The sequence below is a fragment of the Meleagris gallopavo genome, chromosome 12 (assembly GCF_000146605.3).
Source record: "Meleagris gallopavo isolate NT-WF06-2002-E0010 breed Aviagen turkey brand Nicholas breeding stock chromosome 12, Turkey_5.1, whole genome shotgun sequence".
In the NCBI taxonomy this organism is placed as follows: Eukaryota; Metazoa; Chordata; class Aves; order Galliformes; family Phasianidae; genus Meleagris; species Meleagris gallopavo.
In genome coordinates this window covers 18569064-18595284 of record NC_015022.2, presented here as the reverse complement: position 1 = coordinate 18595284, position 26221 = coordinate 18569064, and the positions used below count along the sequence as shown (strand labels likewise).

At 52.8% G+C, this 26221-nt stretch overlaps 2 protein-coding genes across 3 annotated transcripts; both read right to left on the bottom strand.

Moving 5' to 3' along the window:
* Positions 1-50: 50 nt before the first annotated feature.
* Positions 51-7455, bottom strand: PAQR5 (progestin and adipoQ receptor family member 5). The gene is made up of 9 exons (XM_031555371.1): positions 7070-7455; positions 5290-5330; positions 4890-5061; positions 4638-4765; positions 4362-4564; positions 4058-4184; positions 2411-2507; positions 1972-2113; positions 51-1832 (listed from the first exon to the last, which is right to left on the bottom strand). Exons 3-9 carry the CDS (start codon positions 4938-4940, stop codon positions 1597-1599), a joined length of 984 nt encoding a protein of 327 aa, XP_031411231.1. The 5' UTR covers positions 4941-5061; positions 5290-5330; positions 7070-7455; the 3' UTR covers positions 51-1596.
* A 3899-nt stretch (positions 7456-11354) lies between these two features.
* On the bottom strand, positions 11355-21810 carry GLCE (glucuronic acid epimerase). Of its 2 annotated transcripts, none has more exons than XM_003209595.4 (4): positions 21723-21810; positions 19523-20082; positions 17239-17484; positions 11355-15005 (listed from the first exon to the last, which is right to left on the bottom strand). In XM_003209595.4, the coding sequence occupies exons 2-4, from the start codon at positions 20067-20069 to the stop codon at positions 13981-13983; spliced, it is 1818 nt and encodes a 605-aa protein (XP_003209643.1). In that variant the 5' UTR covers positions 20070-20082; positions 21723-21810; the 3' UTR covers positions 11355-13980. The 2 variants fall into 2 exon arrangements, with proteins under 2 accessions (XP_003209643.1, XP_019475146.1); XM_019619601.2 differs by lacking the exon at positions 21723-21810 and having other exon boundaries at positions 19523-19638; positions 19713-19851.
* Between the last annotated feature and the right edge of the window lie 4411 nt (positions 21811-26221).

Genomic DNA, 26221 nt, shown 5'->3' with positions numbered 1-26221 from the left:
GAGGAGCGGTGCCCGGAAAGAGATTTGTTCGAGGCAATAAATATCCCTCATTGCAATCTGCCCCAAAGCTTTTATTTCCAGATGTGAATACAGCGCAATCCACCAAACCGCTTCTCAAGGCCATCTCCAGGTGAACCAGATGTGTGCTGCCCCCAGGAGCACCGCGCCTGTTAATTTGTTCACGCTGGGAGGACCAGAGGGCTGCTCAGAGGCCAAAGCCAAACTACCGAGCAAAAAAACCGGAATGGTGAACATAAAGTTGGCAGAGTCCTAAATCATGCCAGGTTTCTTTCCGGCTGCACATGTACTCCAGGTAAATAAGCTTTGCAATTATCAGCAATTATCTCCGAAGCAATTATTTTCACAGGCAGAAACAGAACCATCCAAATCAGGTTAGAATACATCAGTGCCATCGCTCTATTAGTTTCCTCTCTTAATGAAACAAACATTGAATTCAACATGTTGAATAAACAATTACATTCCAGTGCTTATAAATATTAATATCTTGGTCAGCTTTCAAAGGAAAGTTTGTTATCAAAAGACTTAGTAGCCCCATCATATCTTTAACGAGCTGCTGTGTTGTCACTCCAAAGTGCATCTCTTCTACCTTGCGAGAGGTAATTACACACAAAACCAGTTATACACCCGTATGATTACGAGAGATAGTGCTCCACAGCAGGCATCACTGCATCACGTGTGAGGTTCTGGGTAAAACCTACTGACAGCCCCGTGGCAAGCATCCTCAAAGCCCTGCGGAGTTATTCCGCGTGTTCTTGGAGAAGTGATTCCCTTGGAAGGCCGTTCAATCCACGGAGAACTGAGGTGCCCTGGATGTTCCCTTAAAACTAAATGTAAGGCAGGCTGCGGTCCACCCCAGCCCCACATTGGTCAGGCACTTGGGTGGAGTGTCAGATAGTCGGGGTTATACCCCCAGCACCAGAAATGTTGGGCTCAGCCCTGGACGTGGCAGCTTGCACTGCGTTCACATCCTGCCATGGGGCCCTGCTGCTGATCAGCATCATGGAATCACAGAATGGCTGGGGTGGAAGGGACCCCAAAGCACACCCAGTTCCAACCTGCTGCCACAGAGGGGTTGAGCAGGTCACCCAGAGCTCCTTCTCCAGCCTTGGGCACCTCCAGCAATGGGGCACCTCCAGCTCTGGGCAGCAGTGCCACTGCCTCTGAGTAATGGATTTCCCCCAGCATCTGAACACATCTCTCCTTTCTCAGTTTAAAACCACTCCCCCTGACAGCAAGGACACCTGTGCCCCTCCATAAGGCAGAACTGGTGAATGCCTCTTGCTCTGGAAAGCATTGGCACATATCTCCCTTTTGCAGAAGAACCGTTAAAGATTATTTTAAATATTTCTGGTGATGAAATATCAGCTCGATTAAAAGCATTTCATAACCCATCCCCAGCCTGAAAGCCATATGTACAAACACCAGTGCAATACGTTTCGCCCTCGAGGATTCGCCAACAAACACTTCTCATAGAGCGCACGCAATGAAACGCTGCGTTCACCCCACGCAGCAGCTGGCTACGTTCTGTCCTGTGCAGCAGCAAACCAGGAACCCCCATCCTGCAGACCAGATGCCCTACTGCCCATGCAGCTTCTCCCTGCGTGAGGGTTCTGGTGCCTGGCAGAGCTGTGCAGAGCACTGTGCAATGACCGCCAACCCGATGGCCATGCACGTGCCCATGGGTGCCAGCACCTGCAGCAGCGATGTGGCTGGGAGCCGTGCCTGCCTCTCACTCATGTCCATCAGGATGGCTTCCAGCTGGAAGTGCGTGCCTAGGATGCCGCAGACGTGGAACACCTGGTGGCTGTGTCCTGCGAGGAAGCCAAAAGTACTTAAAGCAACTCAGGCTTTGTTCAAACGCGACCGCCAGAGACATCCCCTCCTGGAGCTGTGCTTATAAATATGTGTTCTGCCTGACGAGGAAGCAAAGCTCAGCCTCCTGCCGCTTACCGATGTAGTCAAAGTGTCCCGGCGCGAGCCTCTCGGGCAGGTGGGTGGCAAAGATGAAGCAGGTGAGGAAGGCGAAGGCAGTGTGCCTGTAGTGGGCAGCGACCGTGGGATCCGCACAGCTCCGTGCTGCGCACAGAGAGAACTAAGGGAGGTGGTGGTGGGACAGAGTGAGCAGCTTGGCCCCCTGGGTCCCAGCATCACCAGCCCCACACCGGCAAAACGCCCACCCCCGAAGATGTTCAAGTCCCTCCCAAGCCGAGCCACCAGCCTGTGACTATGATCCGACAGCAACACGCAGCTTCAGTGAGTGCTGCGCCTGGATGGGTGCAGGAAAAAATAACGCAATCTCTCTTCCTGCAGGAGTTTGTTTTTCTTTTTAAAAAAAGGACATATTTTCCCAAGCGCTTGCGGGCTGAGCAGCCCTGCACTGTGAGCATACCCTGTAGAAGAGTGGAATGCTGTCGAAGAGGTACGGGTACACGAAGGCCAGCGTGCGGGACGCCTTGCTGAGCCACGGTCGCTCCAGCTCCAGGAACCTGCAGGGAGCAGAGCAGCACCAAGTGAGGCTGCAGCAGTGCTGGGGTCTGCTGGTCACTGCTGCCACCATCACTGAGCTGCAGCGTGGTGCACGATGCCCTCACCCTCCTGCTCTGACTCCCAGAACAGGGAGAGGCCATCTCTCCGGCTGCCACCCTTGGCATGTTTCCATCCATCGCTTAGGGCACACCACAAAGCAATTCTTTTTTATACTCTCCTGATTTTGCTGCTGCTTTTTGCTGCCGTTCATTTGCTGTTTCCCATCAGCAGCAAACAACTGCCGCCCCTGCTGTTGCTAACTGAGTTTTCACTCTTGGTTTTTGATCCAAGCTTTAAGAGCTAGGATTGCAAGCAGGATGCACCTGCATTGCTTTGGGACCTGCTATGCTTTGGACCCTGCCTTGCTTTAGGTTTTGCCTTGCTTTGGGCCCTGCCATGCTTTGTGGTAATGCAGCTCTCAGGCTGCAGCCAATGATGTTTGTTAATTAAGCTGTATTGCAGCCCGTGCCTGAGAGGCATGGAACATCTCTGTGTGCTTCTGTCTCACACCCTGCCAAGACTCTGCAATTGTCATTTCGGGGAATGCATGGAAAGAGTGACTGAAATCTGAGAGTTAATTAACTTAATCAGTTGCTTTTTTTATGGCATCAAACTTGCAACAGATGTAGGAGCCTGTTGGTTATCATCAGGCCATATCTGAGGCAGAAAGCCTATGTCTGGATGGGGAGTGACATTCTGCACTGTGTTGCCCAGGAAATCAACACTGGTGAAACACTGGAATGGCTGAAATCACGCAGTAACTGAAGAGCCACCCCCCAAAATAAAGCAGCAGTGGAGCTGTGGGGCTCTCCTTGTTCAGATCCAGATCTCACAGAACCTCCTGGTGCCAAAACGTGGGGCAGGAGGCCAGGAACAGCACAGGGCCCCATTCATGGGCAGGAATGCCTTCTATTGCAGCAAGGAAGCACAGACAGGTTTGTCTGCTCTGTGCAGGAGCCTCCAAACCCGCAGGCATGAAAGGAGCCCTTGTAGGGCTGCTCCTCCTGTGGGGCAAATCGCATGAAGGTCATGCATGCTCATTGCAGCCCACCTGGCCATGCTGGTCCTGTGACAGAGGTGATCAGCCAGGAATTGACTACACAAAAAAAAAAAACAAACCAGCTCAGCTGGAATGCAGCTGAGACATTGAGATATTTTTTAGAGTTATTCCAAACAAATGGTCTGAGTCTGCTCGGGAGCCAAATACTGCACACATACTGCTATCCGTGCAGTAAGACTGATGCAGGAGGGCTGCAGTCCCTCCTTGCAGCTCTGTAACACAGGGCTGGAGCCACGCACCATGCAAAAATACCTCTTGGGCTTTCTAAAATTAAAGCAGTTGTTCTGCATTCTGTTTGTCACGCTCTCCTGGTGCCAGCATGCAGCAGCACAAAACTCTCTTCTTCCCCTGCCTTGTTACAATACAGCCTACCAGTCCCAAAGCTCTATTAGTGACACTACTTGATGATTATGCTGAAGCAATTGGGGAGGTACAGCAGAGGGCACACACCTGGAGTAGCAGGCCAGGCTGGTGCTCAGCACCGTGTTGAACACTGCGACGGGGACATAGCAGCAGTGGAAGGTGCTACCAACCCACTCTTCTGGGAACACATATGCTGAATACGCCAGGGCCGAACCTGGATGAAGAGGGGAGGACGTGGTGAGGAGCTGCTCTCTGCCCAACGGCGGCTCTCCAAATCCCAAATTTCACCGGCATTTGGGCCAGCAGTGCTGCATGGCTGCACCCCAAGCCCTCCCATCCCCACAGAATTTCCCGCAGGTTCCTTATCCCGGGGTGAACCCCCCATCCTCACCCAAGCTGTACATGCTGAGCGCCGCGTAGTCAAAGAAGTAGCAGATGTGCCGGGCGCGGGCCGACATGGGGCTGAAGGTGTGGGCGCAGCTGGAGGCCAGCGGGTAGATGCAGCAGCTCAGCAGGTAGGCGAGCAGTGGCCAGGCGGGGGGGTCCCGGCCCCCTGGACCCCACAGCCGCCCCACCAGCATCCACACGAAGTACCTGTGAGCACAGGGTGAGCGTCACACCCGTGCGTCCCCTGCCCCGACGGCGGGGTGACAGCCGTGAGACGCACCATGCAGGGAGGAAGTGTGTCCAGATGTTGAGTGTTTCGTTGGTCATCTGGAAGGCGCTGAGGACACAATCAGCTGCTGAGATCCTCGGGGGGCGGTACCCACAGAGGATGCCCTGCTCCTGGTACCCCTGTGAGGTACAGAGTGGTGGCAGTGTCCCCCAAGGAGAGGTCCGGCCGTCAGCACCTTGGGTGCATGCAGGGTGAGGGTCCCGCATCCCTCCCAGCCCCAGGGGATGGAAGCTACCCTCTGACCTTAGGCACTTGGTGGATGCTCAGCAGTGGCGGCAGCTTCAGGCTCAGCATTGCGCCGTCAGGACCGCGGCTCCGTGGGACGGTGCCTCACATCCCTGCCGTGGGGGTGGCACCAGGAATGGTGGGGATGTGGCTGCCCCGTGGCGATGGCTCTGCGCTCAGGATGGGTGGCCTGGGGAACACAAGTGTTGGTGGGGTTGTGGTCTCCAACGCAGTGGCGCCGAAGGCGTGGATGTTGGGGATGGAGGATGGCACCCCCTGTAGCCAGCATGGGGCTTCGTGGGGTCCCCCACTGCCATTCATATGGGGACAGGGTTGGGGAATGTGGGGCTCTCCCACCTGCTCTTTCCACATCAGACACCGGAGAACACGGAGCAACCCCGGCACCTCCAGCACTTACCCAACTGCACTGTCCCTCCGCTCCCTGCCTGCACCACGGGGCTGTGGAGTAAAGGTGAAGAAAGCTGAATTCCCAGTGTGGAGAGCAGCAGAGCTGTGGGCAGCACCCTGCTATGTGCACCACTGCACCCACGCCTCCTCCTCGCCCTCCCCATAACCTCCCAGAGCGGGGATTTGTCACACCTTGCTGCTGCACAGAGCGGCCACAGAGCCCTACCAAAGCCCTTTGGGAAGCACTCCCTGCTCCCAGTGCTTCCCACTGTGTGCCCCTGCCCAGGCTGTGCCCTGATCCCTGCAGATGGGGCCAGGGGCACAGGGGTGCCCAGAAAGGACAGCAGTCAGGAGGTGGTTAACAAGGGAAAAATTAACGAGGCGACAGAGCAATAAACCTGACATGGAATGAAGTTGGAAATGCCTTTAGTTAAAGATTAGTCTCCATTTGGGACCTTTCTCTTGGCTATTGCACCAGCAGTGTGCAAGTATTTGCATTCTCCACCAGCAAAGGCACAGAGCTCTGCCTGCTCCCGTCCCCACTGATAGGAACACAAATGAGCTCAACGATGGGATGGAACAGAAATACTTTTTCTTATCTTGGAGATAAGAAGGTGCGAGCTGTGTGACGAGCTGGCACCAGGCACGTGCTGGGCTGCAAATACATGGGGGTAGCAGCTGGGTTTGCAGGAGTGCAAAATAGGGATGGGGAGAGGGATGTGGGCAGGGGATGGGGATGGGGATGGGGATGGGGATGGGGATGGGGATGGGGATGGGGATGGGGACAGAGATGCCTGCCCATGCATCTATGCATCTTCTCCTCTTGCCTGGCTAGAAGGAACAACCCAATGCAAGGAACAGCAATACGAGCATTGCCCCACTGCATGCATAACTTCTCTGAGTGGCATAGGGTGCTCAGGATGACAAAGTGACTTCAGCAAATTGAGAAACAAACAGAAAATGATGGGTGGCTCCAAAGCTTCCTGCTCCCAGGGGGAAACACAATGGGTTGGCTGTGGGTGACGTGGTGGGGACAGCGCCTGGGGACAGCTGGAGGGACCCAGCCTCTCTCAGCAGGGAGCTCCCCAGCTGCAACAACCAGTTTGTGTTTTTATGAGCAAAATGAGTCACTGGCCTGAGGCCGCAGGAGCAGCAGGCACACCCTGCAGCCCCACTCCTTCCTGCTCCAAGGGCACATTTGGTGAGACGCAGACAGTGGGGCAGGGATGGGGGACATCACCCTGGTGGGAAGGACGGACATATGTTGAGCTGCGACCTCTGTGGCAGCAAGCTGCAAAGCCTGGAGGCGTGCTGCAAACACACCCTTCTCCTCCTCCTTCTCCCGCTATTCCTCCTCCTCCTCTTTCTTCCCATCCCCACGGCCATGCACAGCCCCAACGCGTCCCCACCGCTGCGTCGGCTCAGTGTGCGTGTGGAGCCGTGCGTGCCAGTGAAGGGGAAGGTATTTTAGCTGTTAATTGTTAACTTTCACAGCTTTTCAGGAGCAGCACAGGAGCAGGAACCGGCTGAGCAACAGAGCTGCTGCGCAGGGGCCGCTGGCACCATTGGGTTGTGCGCAAGCAGCTCGGAGGTACCCAAGCCGAGCCGGGTGCCCACAGCACTTCTCCACCAAGAGAAGAGTTCCATCTGCCCCACGCACAAACCCACACATCCCTGGGCCTTGCACAGCCGGAAAGCAGCAGCACAGCAGCACAGCAGCACAGCAGCCCTTGGGATAGCAGCACAAAGCGCGGCGGCGGAGCAGGGCGAAGCGAGCGTGCCGTACTTACACAGCGGCCGGGCGCAGGGCTGGGCGATGCCGCGCTGGCGCCGAGCTGTTGCTCATCTGTGTACAAACAGAGCCCACATGGCCCAGCGATGGAGCTGCATGGGAGGGGACGGTGGGACGGGACGGGGCCGCCTGGGGACGGATCCCGCTGGGCGCGGGAAGGACGCGGGGAGGTCAGCGCGCACGGTTGGGTTGGAGCCAAGGAGTTCTGGCCGGGCGCGAAGGGAATGGGGGAAAAAAGTAAAACCCACAACAAAACACCACCGGAAATCGCCGCAGCCAAACTCTGTCGGATCGCGCTCCGATCGGCTTCAGCCAGGCTGGGAGGAAGCAGGAAAAATGCGAGCTGCCAGGCTGCTCCCTGCGCGCAGCTCCCGGCCCCGCCGCTCTAGCGCCGGAAAGGAGCAGAAAGTTGCTCAACTGTCTCCAAGGAGACTGGAAAAGTGCAAAGCGCAGTGTAGGGAGGGACGTGCTGCTGCCCAGAGGTGTCCTCGCATCGCTCCCTTGGTGCTGCATCGACCCCTGTTCCGCATGCAGCTCCGCGGAGCTCACAGCATTCTTATAGAGCGGCAGAGAGAGGACTGGGAGTCACTGGAGAGCACTGCGTGGCCATTACTGTAAAGAGCCGAAGGAATGGCGTGCAGACATACCCACAGCCATTACCCTCAGCACTGCATCCAGACCTAATGCACCATTCACACAGCACGGGGAGAATTAATGCTCGTCTCAACCCGTTCAGCCCAGCCAACATGGACAGCGTGAAAGCATTTCCCTGAGCCGTGTGAGCCATCCCTCCTCTCTAAACAACATGTTTGGGTTTGCTTTGGAGCACAGGGTGGATGCAAAGGTGGCTGGGCTGGATGTGCACACCTGCATCCAGCTGTGCGGCCCCACAGCGGGAGGTGCTGCTGCTGACCCCGCTGCCCGGTGCCACCGTCCCCAAAGTGCTGTTGCCACTCAGTGTGCACTTTGAGCCATTTCCTACACTTCTGCCTTTTTTCTCCTCCACACCATCTCCTAGTTGTTGCTCCGAGGTGCCCCCAGCCCTGTGCCATATCACCGTTTGGGTCTGCTTATCTGGGCGATGCCCTCCCTGAGGTGACATCGTTGTGCCCTATAAGGACAGGGGTGCAGACGTCTCCTACTCACCCCTCTCCTGCACGGCAGCTGCTGCCTGCCAGCACTATTACCTGGCAGCTCCCTATATGGTGCTGGCCCCACACCCACAGCACAGCAAAGCTTCCCAGCAGTAACCGGTGTGCTCAGTTGGAAACCAGTGGAAACTCCCCCAGCTGTAAAAGGTGTTTAACGAGCTCGGGGCACAACCCTCGTGACATTGTTTGCAGCTAAATAGGAATGGAGCTGACACGCAGGCGTGCACACGGGACAGCATGGGGATCTGGAAAGAGCTGCAAGCACGGGTTGGCCATGGGCTGCTGCTGCCTCTTATCCCTGGAGTCAAACCAGCAGGAGAAGGCATTTGCAGTGGAAAAGATGCAGGCTGCACAGCGCAGGCGTAGGATAAAGGTCACAAAGCAAGGGACATGGACGGAGCACTTGGTGATACAGACAGAGCCCTCTGGAGATGCACACCCACCCCAGCTGTGCACAACCCAGTGTGCACCAACACTTCCCAGCTGTGCACACCCCAGTGTGCCCCAACACCTCCCAGCTGTGCACACCCCAGTGTGCACCAACACCTCCCAGCTGTGCACACCCCAGTGTGCACCAACACCTCCCAGCTGTGCACAACCCAGTGTGCACCAACACCTCCCAGCTGTGCACACCTCAATGTGCACCAACACCTCCCAGCTGTGCACAACCCAGTGTGCACCAACACCTCCCAGCTGTGCACACCTCAATGTGCACCAACACCTCCCAGCTGTGCACACCCCAGTGTGCACCAACACCTCCCAGCTGTGCACACCTCAATGTGCACCAACACCTCCCAGCTGTGCACACTCCCACAGCTGTGCAGCCCCTCCAGAAATGCTCCAACCCCACACAGGGGTTGCACAGCCCTGCACAGCCCAGGCCCCCAGCAGCCCAGGGCAGTGGTGCTCTTCCATCCTGCACATCCCAGCCTGATGCAGATGGTGGTGATGGCTCTGAGCATGTTTGCTTTTTTCCACTGTTTAAATTCTTTACATGAATTCCACAATCAGATCATGGACTCTCTCAAAATTCCATTATCGGTGCAAAGATCAACCATGGGAAGAGCCTAAAATCTCAGGACAAAGCCACCCAAAGGAGGAGCAGAGCCGTGAGCTGCTCCCAGTCCTTGCAGACCTACTGCTCGTGGAGGTGCCAAGGCAGAAGTGGTTAATATTTAATGCAGCCCCAAGCCTGCATGTTTAATTATGCCCATTTAATTTATTGACGTGATCTGCCTTGAGTTGCAGCCCTGCAAAACCTGGATCTTGCCCACAGATGGGGCAGAATGATGGGAGCAAAAGCTGGGGACGTGCCAGCCTAAAAACCCACCCTATGGGCCAATGGCACCCAGCATTGGGAAGCGCTTCCTCCCACCCTCCTCATCCTCAGTGGCTTCTGGCCACAGCGCCCAGCACAGCTGGCTCAGCCCTGCCGTGCACAGAGGGCTCAAAGCATTATGGAGCCCAGTGCTCTGCATCCATAGTTAATGCGCTGTGAGCAGCTCAGCCCCTGGGCAGGGGGAGGTGGCAGCTCCTCACCAGCTGCCTCTGCTGACAGAGCCTTGTTTGAAGGGGAAAACACGAAGATCCAGCAGCACAGCTCGGGGTTAATGGGATCGCACCAATCTGTGCCGGTACTGAGGATAAAGTGGGGATTTCCATAAGAAGGCCTCTTTATGATCAAATTAATGGGTTAGCATTCCCCACCCAAGCAATGCCATTTGGATTCTGTGTTATTTTCCCTCTGGTAATGGGCTTTGCAGAAGCAAATCTGTTTAGGTGCTCCCTGCACACACGTGCCTGCAGTATCTGGGCTGGGAGGCAGCAGGGGCAGTGCTGGCACCAGGAGCATCCCCAGGGCCTTGGGTTGCACAGATCCCAGCTCTGAAGGACTGCTGGGACGTGCCAGTGTTGGAGAATAGCTGTGATTCTCCCATTAAAAAGCCCAAGGTGCTGCATCCACTGGGCTCCTGCCCTGCGGGGTGAAGCCCCAGCACTGAGGAAGGTGAGGAGCATCGTGCAGGAGCAGGAAAGCCAGCCCTGCATCACCTGCTGTGTTATTCCAGGGTGTGAGGAAAGCGCCCTGTTAGAGCCCTCCACCTGCAGAGACTGCACTGTGCGCTGGGGCTCTCATGCATTTTCTCAGTGGGGTGACAGAGCACCACTACACCGTGATGGTTTAGAAGTGAGTGCCTCAAGGCATTGCTTCAGCCCAGGTTGGCAATGGGCGAGCAGGGGGACAGCAGGCAGGGCTCAGAGCCGTGGCCCCGCTGATGGAGGAGGGTCAGGAGGCAGCGATGGGCCCACAGGATGGGGGCTGCGTGCAGGACAGGGGATGCTCTCCCACTCTTGCACTCCTACGTGGTTATAGGTGCCACACTGGGTGCCGCCTGTTGCTCATCCTCAGCTAAACCACCTGAGTGCCATTCAGCAAAGTGCTTTGAGGCCATGCAACAAGAGGAGCTGTTAAAGCACTCCCTGCCCTGATGGTGAATGTTCAGGGTGGCTTTGAGCCCTCGCACTTCACCAGGACAAACGTGAGCTTCGTGTGACACAGCGCGATGCACAGCTTGGCACCCAAATGGCTCCTTCCCATGCAGGAGATGAGCAGAGCGCAGACAACGCTGTTCAGCATTGGGGAAGAGCAGCGCATCCACGGGAGCCATCAGTCATCCTCAGCAGATGGTAAACGTATCTCCTTTCACCACAAACTGAGCAGCAAACATTCAGACCCATCACCAAGACAACATATGTAAGTCCTCCTCCATGTTTCAATGCATAACAAACTGCAAAGAAAGGGAAACCTGTGATTTCCCCCATGCCCACAGGAGGGGACCCCAGCAGCTCCGCTCTGTGCATTTCTAGGACTCCAGCTTGGCTTTTGGGGAATCCTGGTGACAGGTTGCACATCGGGACTGCGGAGCAAAGCCTGCCACCTCATTTTGAGTCAAAACCCTTCCAAATTCCCCACCAGGAGATGCCTCGAAGGCCATGAGGATGGCGGGCCGATGGCTGGCTGATGCACTGGACGTGGCGGTGGACTCAGTGGCCTCTTCCAGCCTCAGTGAGCTGCAGCCATAGGGAGGGGGGGAAGGTACTGACCAAAATAACACGAGCACTCAATGCTTAACCTTAAGATAAAAAAAGGAATTTATTTTACAATCTTATAAAGCAGCTTTACATGAAGCACAAACATTGATCCATTTACTTTGTATATAAACATAGTAGAACCTTTCCCTCTGCAAAAAGTCACGTCTCGCCGTATATAAAACTAACATGTGCACATTGTGCTTAAACTGCAAAGTCTGTACAGCTTTACAAAGGACCACCCTTTACAAGAGCATCCTGTAAACAATTTATTGCATATTTAACACATGGTGTATACCCCACATGTAAAAATGTAGAAAAAATAAAGTACAATTACAAGGTGAAGGGAAATAGCAGCTTTCGGTGAATGTCTTGCACAATGGCTGAGAAAACAGCACGGCCACACGCGTACGGTTGTGCTTGTGTGTCACTGGTGTGCATACACCACGCCTCCAATCAGGTCTACGTACAGCGAGCCTCACGGGAACGTCGAGCTGATCTGAGTCCCCACGACCTTTGTCATGTTGACCACTGGGAAAGCGCAGGGATAAAAGTTACTGACTTCAGCCAAGTGACGGGCGCCCACCTCCGACCATCCCCTCCCAGCTCTGTATGGAAAACACGATCCCAAGAAGAGCCCTCACACCAAATCCCTTTGGCCCCACGGCCCCTGGGGGCAGCGGGCTGAAGTGACACAGGTGCCAAGGCCAACAGGAACGCAGCGTGGTATCGAGGACACGGTGTGCCCAGAGCAGTGGCACTGCCACCAACGCTCCGGGGCCGACCCACCCCAACGCTACCATCACTGCCATTATCAACCCGATATTAAAAACAAGAAGAAAGGAATTAAATAATAATAAAAAGAGGGCACGGTGGCCTCGGTAAGGCACCGGCACCGCTGCAGAGCAGTGCCCTGGAAGTGTCTCTCGCTTCCCCAAATCCAAAATGGGCAAAAACCAGAGGGGATGCACAGGGGGAGATGCTCTGCTTGCAGCGAGGACCGGTCGCTGGAAGGAAGCACGTCGTTTGGGTTGTTTTCTCTGTGCACACGTGTTAAAAAGAAAAAAACAACACTAAAAATAAAAATCAGCTCTGCTAACTTTGGTATTGAGATTTCTCCTGCGACAGCTGCTTTTCACATTAACTGATACGATCACACAGCACGCGTTTGCAGAGATCAAGTAATTACAAAGTCGCTTCAAATATCTGCAAGAAAAAGCACTGAAAAAGCAACAAAAGCAAACAAAAACCGAGATGCACGCCGTCCTCGTGCCCAGCCTCTCTGCAATCTGAAGCAGCTCTGTCCTCTGTAGGAGCACCTTAAGCCAAAGCACACCGACACCTGCAGCACGTCATGGGATCAATGGAAAAGCCCCACAGCGAGACGTGATCACAGCACGCCAGGACGTGTTGGGAGCTTTCGTGCCTGGGATGGGATGGGAGAGCAAAGCCCAGCACGCCTGCACAGAGCTGACGAGCTGGTGTTTGCTGTGCTACCAAGCCACACCATTGCCATCTGATGATGCCATCGTTTTTACCCTTCCAGATCCACCAGAAATCTCCACGCTGTGAAGGCAGACCATGGCGTGGGCATGGGTTCACAAAGACGAGATGCAGACCATCTGCTCCTCTGCGTGCTGCCAGCACAGTGGAAGTGCTGGGGTTCTGTTTGATGACTGGTGTCGGGCAGCAAAGGCCAAGCAGCGCTAAAGCACAGACGGAGCTGTAGAGCCCTATGGGCTGATTGTCATTTTTCAAGTGCTGGATCTTGGGAAGCAGGTTAAAAATGAAAACCCCCATAGGAAAATGCTCACCATTTCAAATTACATTTCCTGCACGCTACTCGAAACGAGCTCCACGCCACACAGGAATTCAACACGGGTCTCCTACAGAACCAAGCCAATGCTTACAGAAACCTCTCAGATGTGATGAAAAAAATACAGAACAGAACGTCGGGCTCCACGAGAAAAGACTCCAGCTACCGGGGGGGAGGGGGATGTGCTGCCAGCACCCCACGTGTGCCTGGCTCCCAGGTCAGGGCTGCTGCAGCCGCAGCGCTGGGCCATCCATGAGCCACCAACTTGTGCTTACGTGGTGCAACGCAAAGCCATACGGCTACAGGACCTCCAGACAGAGAATAAAAAAGGCCGTGTCACCCCAGGGAGAGAATCCATACAGAAAGGAAACACCTTGAAAAAGCTACGCTGTCCACTACCCAGGCTACAAGGAAACACACGTTTACAGCATTACACCACACCACCGGCGACGCTGTTCCAACATATACACAAATAGCTCCATTTCCAAAGAGGCCACATACTAACTTGTCAGGCAAGTGCTGGACTTTAGAGACCTGTATGGCTTCCGTAAATATCTTCCTGCAAAAAGGAAAACAAAATCGTCCCCCAGCTCAGTGCACAGATGGGTTTTGCTTCGTGCGGGTAACGTCACGGTGGAGTGCTACAGAGAGTGAGCTGAAGTCCTCGATTCCTGCCCATCAGACCCAAAGGTTTTCACACTGGAATGCAATTATTTCAGGAGATCAGTTTTAAGGATCACTTCTTCGAAACGGTCCGTACGAATTTAGGATGCGACCTTTTCAGGTGTCCCCTCGCCGAGCTCCAGAAGCCCGAACCTTCGCCGCCAGCAGGCACGAGGGCTTTGGTTGTCAGCTCTAGTTGTGCTTTGCCCTGCCGCCCCGCAGGTAGCTCTTCCACCTCCTGACAAACTCTTTAAAAATCGGGGCCTCGTCGATGGTGCTGAGCAGCTGGAGCTGGTTGATGTGGGTGGTGTGGTAGTCCCAGCGCGCCAGGTTGGGAGCGGTGCCCAGCATGAAGTGCCGCAGGTCGTAGATGGTCCCGGAGCCGGTGTCGTAGAGGGGCAGCATGGCCTTCAGGGACTCCATGCCACGCTCATACAGCAGCCGTGCCTCTTTGCCCAGCTTCTCCCCCGCGGTCTCCTTCAGGTCGTAGAGCCCGATGAGCGAGTACATGAAGCCGTTGAGCACAAAGGAGCTGGGCGAGGTGGGGTACTCCTCGTACCAGTCGTGCCTGTTCATGAACACAGCCTTCACCCCGTGCTGCTCTGATGGCAGCTTGTAGGGCGCAGTGGCCCGCAGCGCGGCGCTGAGGAAGGCGTGCTCCTTGGTCAGCAGGTAGGCCCGCACCAGCGTGGAGATGGCCTGGCCCTGCGCCATGGCCGAGTACCAGCCCGGGTCCAAGGACTTGAAGCCTTCCCCCAGCTTCCTGGTCACCATGATGGGCCAGCCGCCCCGCTCGTCCTGGTTCCTCACCAGCCAGTTGCTGGCCGCGAAGAAAGCCGCCATGTGCGCGGTGGCCGATATGGTGACGTTGTCGAGGAACCCCCGCCCCTTCGCGATCAGCCTCACCACCTTCTTAGGCATTATTTTGGTCTGCTTGACGGCCTTGGTGTTGGACAGCCCCACGCCCTTGCGCAGGTCGGTCACCAGGTCCCGTGTGACGGTGCTCCAGGCGGTGCGGGCCCCGATGCCGTAGTAGATGTCGCGCTCCCTGAAGGCGATGAGCTGCGTGTTGGAGACGTAGTGCACGGTGAAGAGCTGGTTCTTTTCCGTGGTCTCCAGCAGCACAGAAATGCTCCCGTTGGTTACGAACTTGAGATCGAAAGAAATAATGAAATCTCTGGTGTTCCCGAGCTGCAGGGAAACCCCCTCGGTGTTCTCTGCAAAACAAATAAACAGTTGTTCGGTGGGAAAGAGTTCCTTTCTTTAAAGATATCAGAGATACAGAGCGCAGCATCCAGAGGTAACCAGACAAAACTCAAATGCTTTTAGGCGAGTTGATCAATAATTCAAACGGCCTCTGCTTTCTGTACATGTATTATTTAATTAAGCATAAAAGTAAAGCCGTGAGCGATGGCTGTGGCAGGGAGCAGCCCACAGTAGCTGAGCGTGCCAGGGGCTCAGCACACAGCCCAGGCAGCCACTGCTGGGGATCCAACGCAGCAGGATTTGGGCAGAGAAAAGCCGAGGCAAGGAGAGTCATAGGGGATTCCACCGCGCCTTCAGGTGGTGCTGGGAGGACACAGGCCAGGAATTTGGGGTAGGGTACGACCTTAATACGGCCACAAACAGACCTTAATGTTTAGTAGAACCATAGAATCATGACAGCTGGAAATGCCCTCTGAGATCCCCAACCCACCCCACCATGCCCACTGCCCACGTCCCTCAGTGCCATATCCCCGTGGTATATAGAAAGAAGATAATATTAAAAGTGTTTATTAACCTCTCAGTTGGCAAAATTCAGTTCAGTTTAAAACACAACAATAAATAAAGCTCCCAGGTAGTAGCACCTAGTGCAGCTAATGCATCTGTAATGCCACGTGCAAATCCCACAGCTTTGAGGGCTGACCAACACTTAAAAGGCAGATGTTTTAAATTAACAGAATTAAAACCCTCCCATGGAAGACCACTGTTTCCATTCTGCTACCTCCTGACATGTAAAATATCCCATAACGTGCAAACAGAGGGCTGTGGCAATGGCTTCCCCATCTCCAACCACTCCCACTGCATTTCATATCTTGGGCTCTTCTGCACCGTGCACTGCAGTACCACTGTGCTGTGCCCTGAATATCGTGCACAGTTCCATGTAAATAACTTCTGGTGCCACAACAAAGTGAACTATGATGGGAAAAGGTGCTTTAAGAAGGAAACCTGAAGGCTGCGTGCTCCTTCTACAGCCATAAGCGCCTCTAAAGCCATTACTTACAGCCATCTCAGACCAGTGGATGCAGACTGCAGCCTTCAGCCCTGCACAGCACTCTGCCATCAATAAAGGATGAGGACAGAACACACAGCAGCTCTTTCAGCCTCCTCTCTCCCTGTATTTCTCTACTACAAAGACATGAGAGTGTTCGGCAGCTTTTCCCCAGAGGCCTGAGCCTAAGGTGCCAACTGAAAATTACTTCATTGTCTTTTTAAGTAATGGACTCATTAATTCTAATGGGTATTGATTGAGGAAAAATACATTACGTCCTTATTAACGAATCTGTCTGAGCACAAAGGAAACTCCTGCATGAAATAATCCACTTCTCAAAATAAACCTCTGCTCAGGACGAAGCAGAACAGGGGAAAGTCAAGCGGGTAACAGCAGGCATGTGGTGTGCAGTGGTGTGAGAGCCCACACAGCCCACAAAGCCAAGGCTGTGGGGACGTGGTGGGCCACCTCCATGAGCCTGGAGGCAGTGGTACTGCAGCCTGACAATGCCACCAACACTGGGAGCTGCTGGGGGTCTCTTGATGCCCATCTGCCCATTAGGGGGTTTTCCTTTCCTCCCCTGGAAAAACATTCATCACCTATATACGGTCACTGCAACACAGAAGCTGATTTAGTTATACTGAGAGAGGGCAAAGAGCATAAGAAACCACCCCTAACTACCTGCAAATACACCACATCCTCTTGCTGCATCATTACGGCAACCCAATTAAACCAGAATGAGGTCTGGCCCTCAAGCTACAAAAATAGTGGCATTCCAATGAAGAGATGCAGGGTCCCAGCAGCAGTCCTGCATGGGACATCTGCTCAGGCTGAAAAGTGCCCCCCTCTGTCACCTCACATCATACCCCGCTTCACATACCAGCTCTCACATCATACTCCAGCACTGTGGGCTGGAGTGCTTTGCTTCCATTCTGGGACAGAAGCAAGCAGGCTCAGGAAATGTGAGCACAGCTGCTCTGCTGAGCTGCAATGCTCAGCATCCCTCCCAAAATATACTCACATGTTTCAAAGAGCAGTGATGGAGAAAAAAACAGTAAAAAAAAATAAAAAAATACACAACTCAATGATGTTTTCAGGTAAGGTCCTCGGGATGGAAAGCTCTTCATACAAACAAAACCAGAGGAAATGGAGGAGGGCCCCCCGCTGACCGAGCCAACAGTCTGTCTGCCATCACCCACCTGGAGCAACAAAGTGCTTAACACTGGTGAACTTGGCTTTATCGGGCACTGTGGAAAGGGAGCAGCCCTTGGGCACGATCCACTCGGCTGCCCTGCTGCCCCTGTCCTTCTCCTCAGCCGTTTCGTACACCTCGATGTGCGGGGGCTTCTCTGTCAGGTTTTTGCTGTAGTGACTCAACCCGTACTGTGCGATCTGGATGGGATAGAAGTAGCCCTGAGGTCCCCACTGGGTGGATAAGGGCACACCTAGGAGAGAGGAGCAACGTGAGTGTTTCGTTGGCACAGTTCCACACGTGAGCGTTTGCAGTGCTGCACGCTCCCTTCCCCATTCCTTCCCCACCACCGATGATCCTGGCAGACGACGTGAGAATCACAGAATAACTCAGGTTGGAAAAGACCTTCAGGATCATCGAGTCCAACCACAAAAGCTTCACCACCAGCTGGACTCAAGGAAAGTCCCATTCATGGAATGAACCATCCCCGTTGGCACTGGGATCTGCGATGGGGCAGAACTGAGCAGAGGGGAAGGGCAGAGCAGTCCTTATCGTGGTCCTCCATGCATTCCCATCTAACTGCATCCTGATGCATCATACTGACTTTAACATGCATTTAAAATGCCCTAACGGATTTTCCTCCCCAACCCTGGCGATCACTCAACCCCCACACGACATCCCATATAACACAATCCCTTTAACACTGCATGCATCTTTTCAAATCAAATGGCTGTGTTATCGCTGGACTGTGGTTTGAGTCACTTGGTGCTAAAGGAGGAACCTCCCAACCCCGAGCTGCCCCCATTACCTTGGCTGGGATGTGCCAATTAACCCAGCCACATGTGTACAGAACAAGGCAAACACACATTGCTTAGGATAGAATGGAGGAAAGCAGGATTTCCCAAAGCCCTACATTTTGTTTGGGGCAAATTCCCAATTGCAGTGTAAGAATCCAAAGTGGGAATACACCACTGTGACCCTCTTGCAGCATATTTAGCACTGCAAGCTTTCATGTGCATGTAAGAAGAGAAAAAGGAAGATGCAAATAAACAAGTTGGCATTCGCACCACTCTCCCCTTTGGCAATGTCAAGCTCAGAAACTAATACTGCAGTGAAAATATTGCTTAAACTCAATGGGAAAAGATACATTTTCATACATATTTCTGTGCTTCACGTTCCTAATAAATATAATTGATGGGGATGTGATGGTTTACTGCTGCCTGAAAACCATCAGAGGAGATATTTGAGTCTCGTGTGCTATCTCTGTTCCTGGAAGCCAGCTGCTCATTAGTGTTAAGCATCTGCAGTTAAAGGGTGAACTCGTTGAGACTGAAAGATGCAAAAAAAAAAAAGAAAAAAGAAAAAAGAAAAATGCGCTGGAAGAGCTTGACTTGAAATTCATACAAGATGACAAGATTAAATTCTCCAGGTCATAGGACATAGCAACGCATTAACCTTGCAGAAAGGGAGAAGGTGAAAATACAGCACGAGGTTTTCATCGCGCAACAACGTGAGCATTTCCAGGGCTGGAAGCATGCGAGGCAAGAGCTAAACCTGGCTGAGTGTTTTAATACTCAAACTCCTCCTCTACAAGCATTTCTCAGCCCTGTTTGCTGGCTGTTAACTATTGCCTTTGCAATAGCCAGGCTCTGGCGCTGCGTTTCACAAGAATGGCTCTTAAATCACTTGCTGCAAAAAAAGCGAGGCCAATAGAGGGATAATCAAACAGTCAGGTGTGAAATGTGCCTGTTCCCTAAGCTGCATTCAGTCAGCAATTACTGCAGCAAGAGGAAAGGAACCTCTCTCCCCAGCCTCTTGCATACAGAGGATGCATAGCTACTGGGATGTGCTCACACCTTTGGTAACGAAGGTGTTCCAGGAGGGCTCTGCCTACATCCTGCTCCCAGCACACATAATCATGCCATAAAAACAAGCGTAGGGAAAGTTCAGAACTTGAGCTGAGAGATGTCAGCCCTTTTAACAACCAGCTTAATCACCACAGTAGGTTACCCCCATCCAAAGCGGTCCTTTTCCCTTCTGCAAAACCTATTTGGCATTTGGACAAAGGATCTTGAACCTGAAGCCCTTGTTTGGCTCATGCCCAAGTGAAAAAGACAAAGTAACCTCGAAAAACAAGTCGATGTGATGCTGCAGACTGCACCACATTTCTTGATCCCCAGTGCATTTTTATCCACGCTGTCGTGACAAAATTAGGAGCGCTCTGCATCTCAAATGACAACAGCAAGTTTCCAGAAGCATTTCAACTGAGAAGGAAAACGTGGAGCACAAACCTTCAACACCACTTATGCACTTCACTCTGTCTCGAACCTCTACGTTGTAGCCCTCGAAGGACATAAAGACCCCATCCGGGTGGTAAGGTGCTCTCTGTGTGTATACTTTGGAGTAGCTATGAGAGAATTCAAACCTGTCATAACCATCGTACTGAGCAATTTTCCCATAAACCTCAAAGTATTTCTCTACCCAGCTGAACGGCAGGAAGACCTCGCTGCCTTCCCTCCTCCCTTTGATGGTGTGCTCGTCGTTGATCAGACAGTCTATCTCTTCATACTTCAGCCCCGGGGCTCTGTTGAAGCCTCCCACGACGGGAGGAGCCTTCTGCTGTTCCTGGGGTGATGCTTCCTCGCTCTGCTTGGCCACATCCCGTGCGGGGCCACTGCTGGCAGCGGCGGCGCGGCGCTCGGGGCCACCTGGGCTGCGGGGGAACGGGCCGGCCCCATCCGAGGAGCATCTGTTCCACAGCAGCACCGTCACCAGCGTGAAGAGAGCGCAGATGATGATCAGAGTCTTGTAGTTGACCCGAGCTGCCAAGCAACGCATATTCACACCATACCTGCAAAACAAAGGGAGAGGCGTTCAGGGCGCGGTGCCGAGCGGCCCTGGTGCTGGAGCTGCTGGCAGAACCACGCATTTGGCAAAGACCTTCGAGGTCCTCACGTCCAACCACTGGATTTCTGGCTTTCGTTTGCTTGTTTAATGGATAATTTGGGGGTTTTATTTCTGAGCTTGATGCATAATTGGATGTTTGAGTCCAATCACGCATCCCTTGGTGCCACGGCTCCTGAATGTCGCCAGGGATGGGGACTCCAGCACTCCCCTAAGCAGTCCATTCCAACGCTTGAACAAATTAAAGAAAATAATCACAGAATACCCTGTGTTGGAATGGACCCATGAGGAATGCCAAGTCCAATTCCTGACTCTACGCAGGGCAATCAGTTAAACCAAGGTAAACTCAGCTGACCCAAGAGCAGTGCCCCAGTTCCAGCAGTTCAGGGCTGTACGCACCACCATCAGGTGCAGAGCCCTTCTTAACTTCCTCCCTGTTGAGTTTACCCCCAGACCCATCTCTGCAGGCATCACTCAGCCACTTAGAACCTAAAATCCTTGGAGTTGGAACGGACCTCTGAAGGCCATCCAGTCCAACTCCCTGCAATGCACGCAGACACCACAGCTACATCAGGCTGCCCAGGGCCTGATCCAGCCTTGCCTTTAAAGCCTCCAGCAGAGGAGACTTTCCTCTTGTCCCCTACATTGTGTTGTACATCCGGGACCGTGCCGTTCCACGCTCTCACCATCAATGAGAGGCTGAGCAGCCATCACAACATCACCATAAACCTTCACATTCAGATGGAAAAACCACCACCGTGCCCAGAGCAACGAGAGGATCTCCAATGGAACAGCCCCATAACCAAAGCCTGGAGCCTAGCAGTAGTTCACACAGCTGAAATCACCTTTTTTTTAAAATTATTATTATTTTCAAATGGAAACAATCAATTATCTCCCACCAGTCTTATGCTCCTGCACTGTAAGCACCATCTGGTCAGTTAAAACCGGACTTTAAAAGAGAAGTGTCTTATTTGCCAAAAGCCTGGCTTGCTGTAAGCTTTTAGAGAGCATAAATTTCTACCTAATTGTATTTTTATGGAAACTCTAGCATAAGAATAAATCCAATTTTCTGCATCAGCAGATGGTTTTCAGCGATGATGCTTCTGGGATGACCTCAACAAACACGTTCTGCTCTTTTTACACACGGGCATAATTCACTTTTAAAGAGTGAATAACAGTTCTGACTCCTACCTAGGAAACTCAACATTAACTAACTCATCTGGATTAGCAGGGGATGAGCAAAGGGATGGGGAACATCACCACCATGCTCTTCCCACTACCCCATGTGCGTGACTGTTTTCAAACAGCCCCATGTGTTATCCCCCAGCTGTGCACAGTCCCTGGCCATGCTGCCTCAAAGCCCTTTTAGCTCAGCTTGGTTCTGCTCTGGAAGCACACGTGCAAAACCCCAACCACAGAAAGGCAGAGGGATGGGGCACGCAGCAGCTTTTGGGACCCCGAATAGGAGATGCTGATGCTCAGCTCCAGCACAGTGTGAGCTGCAGTGATACCGAGCTTTTATGAACTACAGATGAGCAGAAGAGGACTCAGGAAGAAAAGTGGAGTTTTCATTGCATGAAATCTCACCAGGCACTGAAACATCCAGAGCTGCCAGTGCAGGAGAAAGGCTGACTGTGTGGTACATGGAGAGATGGATTTCTTTATCCAGCTGTGGAAGAAAGAATTCAGAATTTCCATGAGAGAAAAAAGTAATTTAAAGCTGCAGAGGGGCTGTGTTAAATGGGCCTATTCCCTCCGTGCTCTTATAAAAAGCATTTCATCATATGATACTTAAAGGATTTGATGATCACAGGATGGGAAAGCATTTTAAAGGCATGAAGGGCGGGGGGGAGGGGGGGGAAGTTGTTTTCTCCTGTTTGCTGGTACAAAGGTGGGTAGACATCAAGAAGCACCGGGCTAAACAAACAAACCAACTGGATTTTGCTGTGGCTTTGTGACTTCTGCCTGCAGGAAGGACAAACTTTGGCATCCCATGCTGCACATGCGCCATCAGCATTCCCAGCTCTGTGCCCATCAGAGCCTCTCCTTGAACTCTTCTCTCACCACTGGCATTTCATTCCTTCCTGGAGAAGTTTTAGGGTTGAAAACACGACGAGGACTCTTTCTTTTGGAAAATTCCAAGACGCCCGAGCCAAATTTCCAGCAGCTCAGATGCCTTTCCTCTATCATCACTGCTCTGCACAGAGCCCCATACATCCACCAAACAGGACGGCTCCTGTGCTGGGCTGAGCCGTCCCGGAAGATGAAAGGAAATGCAAACAGAGGAATGGCACCTAAACCAGAATAATAATTCCTGGCACAATAAGGATAAAATAGAGTTCCTGAGGGAAGCCCTGGATTTATTGAAGGGACTTTTAATCCTTGGTAAGAGATGGGGGTGCCCACAGCCCCGGGCATCACAGGCTGCTGGCATTAAGCTCCCCTAAACCGGAGCAGAGAAGCTGTGCTTCCCTGGAAAGCAGACACCCCTCTCATTCCTATGCTGCCTGCTCGCTTCTTGTTGCTGGACTTTTCCCAGGCAATCAGCCCTATGGAACACAAGGTGTTTTAAGAGGTCTTTTCTTGCATTTTGTCCCACCCCAAAACACCTCTGCTCATCTGCATGGCTCACATGGGGAGCAGGAATGACTTTAACCCTGCTCTGAACACAGACAGCCACGCACTTCATGCACCTATCTTATTTTCCAAGGAGAGAGAAAATGACTTCTTATTTCTAGCAGGAATGTCTCCTTTCCACTGCCCCACATTGCACAGCACAATTCCTCCTCCTGCACAAAGCTCCTACGGGAAGGCTGGGTGTGCCAAGGGCAGGCAGGCATTGAAGCAGCCTCGCTTCAATTTCTGCTCGTGCTGTACAGACAGCATTTAACAAACGGGACCAACGAGCCTTGAGCACACAGCCCAGCCCCACAGGAGCTGAGGAAGACCCAGAAAAACAAACCCCAAGGCGACTTACTTCCCCAACCCACGGCGCTGGCAGCAGTTTAGGGCACTCCCATGGAAATTCTCCGTGCTCAAACAAGGATCAGAAGGGAGTGAGCTGCAGAGCTCTGGGACACACAGTGCTGCTCCCAGCGAGGAGTTGGGTTCCTGCTGCACTGCGATAAGGCAGCGCCTGACTTTGAAGCCTGTGTGCCACACTGAGCTGCTGAGAACAGAGAGAAAAAACGTCTCAGATTGGCAGTTCTGTTCACACGTCCAACCCAATGTTTCAAGAAGAGAAGAGCAGAACTTCAATACGTGCCCTGACCTAAAGGCCACGCACACGGCTCAGCCTGCTTTTCCCCTTCCTGCAATGAAATGCTGGTTACACAATAAAAAAATAATAAAGAACTCAGGCCTTGTTTTTAGTAACCTTGGAAAACCATTCTATCAAAACTTCTGACCTATTGCCAAAGCCTCAAAATGGGATATTGGTGAAAGGCTCCAACTTCTAACGGCTCTGCTCCTCTGTCGGCTCTTCAGCACAGATCTGCTGTATAATCCTCACTGGATTGCTGGGCAGGAAGGATCTAACACACAGAAACTGCAGCCACGAGTCCACCCCACAGCTTCCCAGTGCACCGAGAGCCTTACAGAGCTTCACTAATACCCACACACCCATCAAGCACCAGGAGAAATGCCTATTGCTGTGCAGCAGCTCTTGAAAAAGGCACAGCACCTACAGACACCCAAGTGATCCTCTGGTGGAAACGGAGATTTGCAGCTCATTTCAGCATCAGATGCACTCATTATAGGACTCTGTTTGTCAGTGGTGGTGGCAGTGCTTTTTTGACTGTGGTTTTTTGAGGGTGCTGTTGGCACAAAAATCCACAGCACAATCCCCAAGCACCCAAACACGCTTATGTTTCTCACTCCATACAGCAAGCACAGGTCTTCCTTCTCAAACCCTGCACACACCGCACGCTTTGAAGGGCGTTTATCAGCCTGTACTAACTGAAAATCAACTGCAGCTCCAAAGTATAATTGCAACCTGAAGTGCACACCAAGGAAACAAAGGAGTGCTGAGGATGGCAGGCAGGCACCCACCCGTACTGCCAGCAATGCACCCAGGGCCATTTCTTTGCACAACTGCTCTGTGTGCATTGGCCTGGCCCGTTTCCTGAACCTGAAACAGCACTCACCCATTAGAGCACTGCCAAGGTGCCTTTGTTCTGCCAGTAAACGTGCCATAGAGCACTGCTAAGAACTCCAGCTCAGTGCCTGCTGTGTGCCATGCTGCCTTACCGGGGTGCGTGGTTCGGAGGGACTGCTGTGCTAATCATCAGCCCATTCATCGTACAGCCCAATCAATCTCCTTGCTTTCCAGATGGATTAAGCTATTAAACCCCTCACTAACGGCACAAATAACTCCAAGATCTGGCTGCTGCTCACGAAGGCACTGCAATGCCTCTTCCTAAACTACCTAGTATTGCGCTCTTACCGCACAGATTAAGCACAACAGAACCATTTCATCAGTCTCTGCATTCAGGCTTTGGGAGGAAATGTGGGATCCAACACCAGAACATACAGGTGAGGTCCTCTCTTTACACCTGTAAAGCGTAGTGAGGGGCAGTGCTGCCTGCATGGACAGGTGGGATGCCCTAGACCTGGTGCCAACCTGTGCGCTGCAAGCTCACACGTTCTGCCCACACCATGCCCATGCAGCAGCAGTTGGCCTTTCCCAGCAGATCAGCATCTGAGCACAAGATGGATTTTTGTGCAGAAGTTATTTTAAGTGATTGGTGGAGTCGGTGCAAGACAGAGCAATTAGCAGCTGTGATTCTCACAACGCATCGTGTCCCAACACCCTTATGTGAGCTCTGCAATGCAGAATTGCTACAAAGAAGTGTTAAAGTATGAAGAATACACGGGGTTTCTGAGCAGCAGCGTGCTAATTCACATCCTCAGAGTGCTTTGCTGATAGAAGCCTGCAGTCAGCCACGAGGACTTCCATCTCAGTGGTGGGGAAGTGTCAAGGTAGAGTCACGGAGCAGCCAAACCATAATGAAAAGGAAGGAGAGCACAGTTACAGCATCACAGCATAGAGCACAAGCAGATGACATCCAGCCACAAGCTGAGCTGAACGCAGGGATGCCCCAGCAGCAGGGGACAGGAGCACACAGACCTGGTGCACGGGGAACTCCTTGCTGGGAGCTCAGCCTCAATGAGCTGGGTGGGAACCACATGGACCCCTTATGCATTTACCTGTCTCTACTGCAAACCCACGGGGAGTGAACTAAAATGCAAAGCTTTGCTCTCCTTGCTTTTGAGAAGCGAGGGCAGCATCAAAACCATCCGATCCTCTGACAGCCCCCAAGAGTGGCTGCTGCAGGAGAGCACTGCTGCTGCTTCTGTCAGCGATGCAACCTCACTGCAAATCAATGGAAAAAACACAGAAGTTCAGATCAGAAGAGTTTTCACCATCATTTCACATTGCCCCATTGCTGCTCCTGGCTCATCAGCAGCGTTGGAACGTCGTCACACAATTCCATAAACATCAGCAGTACATTCTGCAGCTCCAGCCGTCCCACACAACACCTTTTTGGGACTGGGACACCCCAGCTGGAAGTACCTCAGGGATCCACGCTTTCCTTCCCAGCAGCGCTGCGCAAACAACAGAGCCACGGAGCAGAGAGATGCAGGCACTTCTGCTGCCAGCTCATGACAATGCCTACAAGAATTCAGCACAGAGCGTGCTCCAAACGACAGCTCAGACATCTGGCAAGGATTTGGCATGCCTGCCTGCATGCAGCATCCCCGTGCACTGCTCTGAAGAGCTCTCCTTGGAGCTCCTGCAAACTCCAAACCTGCTGCTTTGCTGCACCGCTTGCTATCAGAGCAAAGCATTCATATTCACACTCGTATGTATTTCAAAGCTACATCACTGCTGCTTTCCCCATGCAGAAAGCAGAGGTTAAGGAGCACAGTGCTTTACAGCAGATAAATAAGACATGCTTTAAGTCACGGCAACTGGCTAAAAGTGCCCTGCTTTTATTGCATGGCAAACACCAGCACTGTGCACAGACAGTTGCTTGGGCAGAGCTACCGATGGCAGCTGCAGCAAAATTAGCTATTTCCAAAGG

Coding starts and splice junctions, on each gene's coding strand:
- GLCE (XM_003209595.4), bottom strand. CDS start 20,069: ATGCGTTGCTTGGCAGCTCGGGTCAACTACAAGACTCTGATCATCATC. Junction 17,485..19,522: donor GTGCATAAGTGGTGTTGAAG/GTTTGTGCTCCA, acceptor CCTCTCTCCTAG/GTGTGCCCTTATCCACCCAG. Junction 15,006..17,238: donor TAAGCACTTTGTTGCTCCAG/GTGGGTGATGGC, acceptor TTTGTTTTGCAG/AGAACACCGAGGGGGTTTCC.
- PAQR5 (XM_031555371.1), bottom strand. CDS start 4,940: ATGCTGAGCCTGAAGCTGCCGCCACTGCTGAGCATCCACCAAGTGCCT. Junction 4,565..4,637: donor ACACACTTCCTCCCTGCATG/GTGCGTCTCACG, acceptor CTGTGCTCACAG/GTACTTCGTGTGGATGCTGG. Junction 2,114..2,410: donor GCATTCCACTCTTCTACAGG/GTATGCTCACAG, acceptor CACCTCCCTTAG/TTCTCTCTGTGCGCAGCACG.